Source organism: Thermobia domestica, chromosome 11 (genome assembly GCF_964235325.1).
Source record: "Thermobia domestica chromosome 11, izTheDome1.hap1.1, whole genome shotgun sequence".
Classification (NCBI taxonomy): Eukaryota; Metazoa; Arthropoda; class Insecta; order Zygentoma; family Lepismatidae; genus Thermobia; species Thermobia domestica.
Genome location: NC_137464.1, coordinates 153781877 through 153790257, shown reverse-complemented (window position 1 = coordinate 153790257; position 8381 = coordinate 153781877). Strand labels below are relative to the sequence as shown.

At 42.4% G+C, this 8381-nt stretch overlaps 1 protein-coding gene across 1 annotated transcript; it reads right to left on the bottom strand.

Moving 5' to 3' along the window:
* Positions 1–5041: 5041 nt before the first annotated feature.
* On the bottom strand, positions 5042–6280 carry LOC145665323 (uncharacterized). The gene has a single exon (XM_081732623.1). It carries the CDS (start codon positions 6278–6280, stop codon positions 5042–5044), a length of 1239 nt encoding a protein of 412 aa, XP_081588749.1.
* Between the last annotated feature and the right edge of the window lie 2101 nt (positions 6281–8381).

The following is an 8381-nucleotide window of genomic DNA, read 5'->3' as shown; positions in this document are numbered from 1 at the left end:
GGTAAAGATAATTTCGTATGTAAAATTTCAGATTTTTATCTTTTGATTTAAGGGTCCCAACTTTGAGTTAACAATGAAGCTATTATTGGCATATGATAAAAAGTAGTTTTTTCTCTGTTCAGTAGGTTTATTATTCTAAAACATGCATTATTTTTTTTAAAGAAGTATTTCTTAATTATCTGCTTTCAGAAACGCATGCTTAGTATCCAAATTTCCTTCTTGATTCCTCGGATGAAGCAATCATTCCATGTCTGGCTTTATGACCAAAAACTTTTGTGGAAACCCTGGAAACTTCTTTTACGACTCGTTCAACTGCTTGTGAATGACATTGAATTCCTGTAAATTCCAGTGGTCCTATTTCAATCTTTGCCAGCAATTCTTCATTTGACATTGAGTTTACAAGTGGACGTGGCGTTGTGACGGAAGCATCCCAATCAATCATCTTGTAGTAGTTTTCTGCTTCGAGATGAATCATAATATTTGATTTACAAAATTTTCTCACTCCAGCTTGATTGGTCGTTCTTGCAACAACAATCTTGTCTACTGCATCTTTTCTTCCTTCATGTCTGGATCTGCAAGAACTGCAAGAATATTTTCACTGTGGGCAAAATAACAATTTAACTTTAGAGATCTTATTGCAGCTTCCTTCATCTCACTATCGGGTAAATTTCTAACTTTCTCCAAAATAAAATAGCAGTTACATGATCCATCAGTGCAGTTGGAATGGGTTTTTATCTCGAACCAACTTGCAGCATACACTCTAACGATGTAGGTTACAAGCTGAATAGGTTTTTGGATGGATTTCTTGTGCTCATGAACAAACGACGGGTTCGATTGGCAAGCGTCAACCACCTGGCGTAATTAAGGGCATCTGGAGAAGCAGTTTGTAAAAATTTTATAACAGCAGCATCAGCGTTGTCCTTTCCCTTTTGTACTGCGATGCAAGCCTTCAGCAAATACTTTTGATCAACGCTAAAATCTTTTGTGATATTCACACAAAATTCCTTGACATTTTCAGTGACGGGCTGGAAATCAACCATTGGAACATCTCGTGGATCAAAACTTAGCATCTTTCGGATATGCCCCGAAAATCCCTTTGGACCAGTTGTTTTGCCATCAATATTTTTAAAAATTTCTCTTAGTGGAAGCTCATTCAGATGCAATATACAAATGAGCCACTGTAAAGGTCAAATTTAAAACTGTTTCCAGTCGACGTATAATTCCAGAATGTTCGCCAGGTGTTTGTATTTGTTCCATCACATACCACAGCACGCAAAGTAGCTGTCGAATCCGTGTTACGTATAACAGAGAGTATTTCATTTGAAATATCTTCTGCTTTGCCACTTTGTGGAACAATATGATCCACGTATTGCTCACTAGGATATGCAATAATAACGTAGTAATAATCCTCCTTCTTTGTTAGTTGTCCTCCATCTGGTCCAAATAGTCTGGTTTCATCTATGCGACCATCAAAACCAACACAAATTAGCCTGTGCAAGTCAAACGAACGAGATTCTGCTCCCTTGTCTCTCCAATAAATTCGCTGTCTCCGCAACTTCGTTGGTTCTAGTATATTTTCCGGTGTATCCAGTTTCAGGTCTTTCAGGCATGCATTAATTAATTTGCAAGCATCTCGGTTACTAACGCCAGTTCTTTCCATCATTTGGCTTGGTACTGATGCCTATTTTGTGCTGGCCGTTTTTCGGAATGTGTTTGCTTCATATGGTGATTCATCTTCCAAGGCCACACCACTTGCTTCATTTTCTTCCATAAAGTTCAACTGACAGGCAGTAGCTTTAGTCGTAGTTAGGCTTTGCAAATGCTTTTTCCTAAACCGCTCTCCCTGGTCCTTCCTCTCTGCTTTTTTCTGAAGTGAACTCGAAACAATCTTGTCAATCGAACCGATTACCATTTTCCGACCCGAAGACTGATCTACCCAGAAATTCCACTCAATTTGTGGTACTTTCATGGCGCATTTACACAACTGCTGTCCATTATTTTGTTTCTAACATACTTGCATGTACAGATATCAAATACTTGTCTGAAATTACTGAAGTCCGCTTTGAATGTAAGTGATGTGCACTTTGCAGGTGGATAATTTTGGAGCTGTTGGGCAAGTCGTACGAGCTTTGAAAGTTTGCCCAAAACGCTGGAATATCCAATGACTGGAATGCTAGCTTTGTTCCAGATACTGACAAGATCATTCGCCACATATTTTAAAATATCTCTCGTAGAAGGTGTTTCTTTCCCCTCTTCAGGTAACATTTTTCTGTAGAACAGGTAGCATTTAACTACTTCTTCCTTTGTCGGGAGTTGTCTTCCAGAAAATACTTCAGGCTGACCAAATAAAGAATGGTGAGACTCTGATCGAGTCAGTGGTCCTCTCGAAGATGAAGCCATAATCACTGTTAGTTTGCTATACTGAAATACATACAATTTCACAAAATTGTTGTACTCGGTTTGAAAAATTTAAAACTAAATATAAGTGTAATAGATTAAGAGATATACTTCACACCCACTAGGGATGAGAAGTCCGTTTTTTCTGAGGTGGTTCACCCTCTTAGATATTTGATGATAGCGTGCTGTATTCCCACTCACAGTGAGAACCCGTTTTTTAATGAGGCGGGTGTCCTCAAATCGAAAGTATAGTTGATTATTAAATTGTTCTGCTCCCACTAAAAGTGAAAACCCGTTTATTAATGAGGCGGGTGTTCTCAAATCGAAAGTATAGATGATTATTAAATTGTTCTGCTCCCACTAAAAGTGAGAACTCGTTTATTAATGAGGCAGGTGTCCTCAAATCGAAAGTATAGATGATTATTAAATTGTTCTGCTCCCACTAAAAGTAAGAACCCGTTTATTAATGAGGCGGGTGTCCTCAAGTCGAATGTATAAAGCTAGCTGTGACTCCCTTTGCTCTCAATAAGAGAAAGGCACGGTGATGTCGATCTTACGATCCTTCACAGTATAAGCTCCTTCAAAAATATAGATTTTCTTGTGGCTCCCCTGTGGTCTCCGACGAGAAGCACGGTGATGTCGACCAGAGACTGATCCTCCACAAAGTGAAATTTTCATCTCATAATTTTTTTTAGCTAGCCGGGGCTAGCCACCCGCTCGAGGGTTACGCCCTCCATGGGGAAAGGGAAGTAAAGTAAAGGGACGGGTGGAAAGGAATGGGAGATGGGCTAAGGGATATTCATTAATGTTATATAACTTTATTTCTAAATATATATATATATATATATATTAGGACATTACGATCTTCCATCGTAATCATATGTAGAGGAGAGGAAATTGCACAATGAATTATATACATTAGTGAAAGTACTGTAGGTAGGTTGCATGACAATGAGGGGATGAGTGAGATAGTGATGAGATGAGGTGCAGTTAGACGACACAACACATAGGATATTGTTAATGGACAGATGCCGATTATTCTTCTCGCTTTGGAGCTACTCCAAGCATTAATGATGGACGGTGGGAAGCCCTGTTAGTGACAGAGGAGTTACTGTGCAGAAGATGAGGGTATGATATGCGATGGGGGGTGATCGAGAAGGAATGGTCGGGTGAGTGGAAGATCTGGATGATTTGGTGGTAAGGAATAATGATACATCGTGAAGAGAAGGGAGAGGGGGGAATGAGTGATGGGTGAGCGATATCGAAATCGGTGTGAGCATTGATGGTATCTACGAGGAGTGGATGATGAGAAGAGAGGAGTTGCTGGAAGTATCGGAGGCGGAGTTTTTCTAAATGGAACCATATGTGGGGAAAAGTCATGCGATCATAGAGCTCTGCAGTTGGACTGGGAAGTTTGATTCTGTATGCAATTCTAAGAGCGTGACGTTCGAGAATTTTAAGTTTTCGATAATATGAGAGGGGTGCCGAGACCCAAGCAGGATGTCCATAAGTAAGCACCGGCCGAAGAAAGACTTTATAAGTGTTTAATAGTAGCTCCGCAGAAAGACCTCAAGAGGTGCCAGTAAGACGTTTTAATAGGTTAAGTCGATTGTATGCCTTCTTGGTGATGTCCTGGAGATGAGTTTTCCATGTGAGGTGCCTATCTAAAGTGAGTCCTAAGTATTTAACGGTGTTAGAGATTGTAAGACGGGTGTCGTGGACGGTGATCTGAAGTAAGGTTGGATTACGGTGAATTTTGGAGCGTTTCTTAGGAGGAAGAAAGACTATAGATTGTGTTTTAGCGGCATTGATCTTTAGTCGCCATTTATCGCACCAGAGAACAAACGCGTCTATTGCTGGTTGTAAGGTTTTGTTGATTTGGTGTATAGTGCGGCCAGTTGCCATCAATGCTGTATCATCAGCGTATTGAAATAAGTGAACATGTTGAGGGAGTGGAGGCATGTCGGCTACATAAAGTAGATATAATAAAGGGGAGAGTGAAGAGCCTTGAGGAACACCTGAGTGCAGAAAGATGGGATAAGAGGACTGTTGGTTTATGTAAACATAAGCAAGGCGGCCGAACAAGAAATTATAAATAAAACGGATATATGCGATGGGAAGGCGAAAGTTGAGCAGTTTTGAAAGCAGACCCTGATGCCACACTTTATCAAATGCCTTCTCTAAATCAAAGAGTACCAGACAAGATGGCTTAGCGGTATTATACTGATTATGGATGTAGTTGAGGAGACGCAGAAGCTGATCGTTGATACTGAAATGTGGGCGAAAGCCTGCTTGATGGTGTGGTAAGAGATGGTAATGAGAAAGATGAACATGAAGGCGTTTGACAAGGATTTTCTCGAGGATTTTTGTAAAGACTGGAGTGAGTTGTATCGGCTGGTAAGATGAAACACTATCAGGAGGTTTATTGGGTTTAAGAAACATGAGAACTTTGGATGTTTTCCAGTGAGCGGGTACATAGCCGGTGCGGAGGATAAAGGTGTAAATGAGGGCGAGAAGAGTGAGCAGAAGTGGTGGACTTTCTTTAACATGTCGATAGGAAATGTTGTCAATTCCAGGAGCGGTATTGCGTTTATGAGTGATGACATGAGTGATTTCTGTGATAGTGATGGGGGCAGTGAGTGCTTTATGAGTGGGTAGGTTGTGTCTCGTTGGGTTGAAGGTGTGGTGAATTGAAGTTGAAATGGTCTACAGGATGACGATGAAAATGTCGGGCGGGTGGTAGAGGTGTGAAGATCTCCTGTAAGTAGGAAGCGAAAGCGTTAGCCTTTTCGCGGTCTGTGTGTAATGCCTGATCGAAACTTAGAATAGGATATGAGGTTTTAGTAAATTTACCAGCTAACGCGTTGAAACGTTTCCAATATTGCGAAGGGTGCGATATGGTAGAAAGGGTATTGCAAGTTTTAATCCACTGTCGTAATTTGTATGCTCGAAGGTAATTACATACTGTGCGATGGAGGGCTCTATGATGCTGAAGAGCTTCACGGTTGCCAGTGCGAATGTATTCCGTATAAAACAGACGGGAACGTTTAATCAGGGGAAGGTAGTGAGGAGGGAATTTAGGACGATGAGGTGAATATGTGGTATGAGGGATGAACTGCTCGGATGCAAGTTGTATATGAGTGGTGATAGAGGCGAGAGTGGAGTATAATTCATCTTCAGTAGAAGGGGGAGTGATGGCTGAAAGGGCATTGGTTAAGTAGGTTCGGTAGTTGGACCAGTCCGCTTTATCATAGCGAGGGATTAGTCGTGGAGGCGGTGAGTCTGAGATAGGAGGAGTGGAAACTTTTAGAGTGAGTTTAATAGGCACATGGTCACTACCGAGAGGATCGAGGATGTCGATGATGATGCGGTGTGAAAGTGATGAAGATGTGATAGCTATGTCAGGGGTAGTGTTAGATTCGGGACGAGTAGGTTTTGGAAGTGGATGGATTATGCCTGTAGTAGAAGTAGTAATGAAATTGTGAAAAGCTGTCTTATATCTGTCTGAGCGGCTATGTATGTTAAGATCAGCTAAGATCAGGTAATGTCGGAAATAATTAGAAATATATTGAAAGAATGCTAGAGGAATTTGATGACCTGGTCGAACATAGATAGTTGCGACTGTGACACATAAGGATTTGTAATAAAGAGTGATGATTAGATGTTCAGGAATGTTGGCAAGAGATGGAGAATGGATACGGTACGGTATGTGAGAGGAAAATCCTATTGCTACGCCGCCATTGGCTCGTCTTGCAGGAAGGTTGTTATCGTGTCTAATTAGTTGATAGCCAGGAAGTTTGCAATGGAGTTTCGGAGTGAGACGGGTTTCATTCTTTCGGAGTGAGACGGGTTTCAAGAAGGAATGTGTTAACCTGTTCCTCATGTAGGAGTTGTTCAAAGATGAGTTTATGAGTTAAGAGTGAGCGGATGTTAAGAAATAGAAATATAAGTGCCATAGTTAAATCCATGATCAAGATGAAGTTAAACAGTTGTTGCAAGTGGAGATGCATGAAAGTGTACGTACGGGCCATTGTAGGTTGCGTGAAAATCGAGGTGAAAGATGTTGCGAGCTGCGTGCTGTACGTGTTGTAACATTAATGGGCGTGCAAAAGGATGAACGTTTTGAAGAGTGAGGGTGACAAAGGCTAATAATTGATGAATGGAAACAGAATGATCGGGCTCTGATGATGTCTCGACGGTTTGGTTTTGAGCATCATGAGTTCGCAGCGGTACCACAAGTTCTGGCTTGTCTTCTTCTGGAGCAGGTCGAGATTTACACTTGTAGCTGTACGTCGGATGTGTGCGTTCATGACAGGTGTTGCAAGTTGGAGCTTGTTGCAAATTCGGACAGCTTTTCGTAGGATGAGGGCCAGTACAATATCCACATTTGAAGTGATTGGTACAGTGGTGAGTAGGATGCACGTTGTATTCCTGACAGCGTTCACATCTGAGAGGAACTGGTCGTAGTGAGTGGGATGGTTCAACTCTATGCTTCTTCTTGAAAATGAAGACACCATTATCCAGAAGGTCGTTGATAGTATCCTGGGAGTTGGTCAGAATTCGAACCATGTAGGTAGGTCCCTGATTGTTGCGAATCCGAATGCATTTTTAAAGGTGTAGCCTTCTTCTCGTAGTTCAGCCTCTATTTCGTCATCGGTTATGGACGGGTCAACTCCTCGTACTACGACGGACATGGTGGGTGGCTGACGTGGTGGCGGTGGTTGCTTGTAGCGGCTGTTGGTGAGAGAAGTTAAGGTTGCAGTTTTCCCGAAGATTTCAAAACTGTGCTTGTCTCTGATGGTTTTTGCAAAATTAGCCAATTTTGATTTTATGATGAATCCATTTCGTGTTTCCACTATCTGTGAAATCTCGGAGCGTGGACGATACTTGAGGAGTTGCTAGAGCAGGAGCTTCGAATTCCTGTACTTTGGATAGGAGCTGTAGATAGGCTGCAGAGGAGGAAAATCGTCGTCGATGATAAGCCGTTCGGAATCAGCATCGGAGCTTGATATGCTATGTGCGTCGGTATGTTTCTTCTTCGATGGTGGTGAACTAGTTGATGGTGCTGGGTTCTGCCCGTGGATTGGAGAACGAGAGCGCTCGGGACTTGGGTCGGTGGACGGCTTATCACGATTTCTCCGCTTCTCGATCATCTTCAGAGGTGGTGGAGGAGGTTGTCCAGTATCCATGAAGCGATGAAGATAACCGATCTGAAGCACGAGTATAGGATGAAGGTGAAAAAAGTGAAAACGAGGTTCAAAATATGCACTACTTGTGCACTTCAGCTAGCTTCCACTTGGGAGAATCCCTCAATCTCTTGCATCCTCTCGCCCACAACTGTGTTCGGATCACCGTGCGTCCATACGTATGCAATAAACACAGCCTGGACTTGGCAACAATGCCTCGCTACAAGAGCTGTAATACGCCAGCTGGGAAAGTATGCATAAAAAAAGCTTAGCTTAGCTTAGCTTAGCTTGAAAGTGTGGTTTTGTGTCGAGTATCGGACAAAAGTCCCTGACTCGATGACAGCTATAGAAAAGAAAATGATTAGACCTGTGGGGGGTGAGTTAGAATATGAGATACGACGACGTCATGTGACCTTCAGCTGCAACTGTCGCAGTGAGGGGGAGAGTGTGGGTAAAGAGTTATGCTACAACCGTGGCGTCCTGTAAGTTCGTCGGTGTGTATGCGCTGTGCCAATGGCTGCTATAGCGGGGTTGACGTGGCGGGGGAGGTTGGCCCATAAACGAGTATGGTGTTGATGTAACACATCCCGGATAGGATATATGTTTAAGTCCTCTAAAAGTTGACGATTGCGCGTATATCGGTCATGGCCTGTTATGATACGAGCTGCCCTGGTTTGCACACTCTCGACCGTGCGCAAGTGACTGAGTGCCGCATGTTACCATGCTGGACATGCGTAGGTGATTGTGGACAAAATTACCATTTTAAAGACGAGGAGTCTTGTTTCATGACTTAAGGCA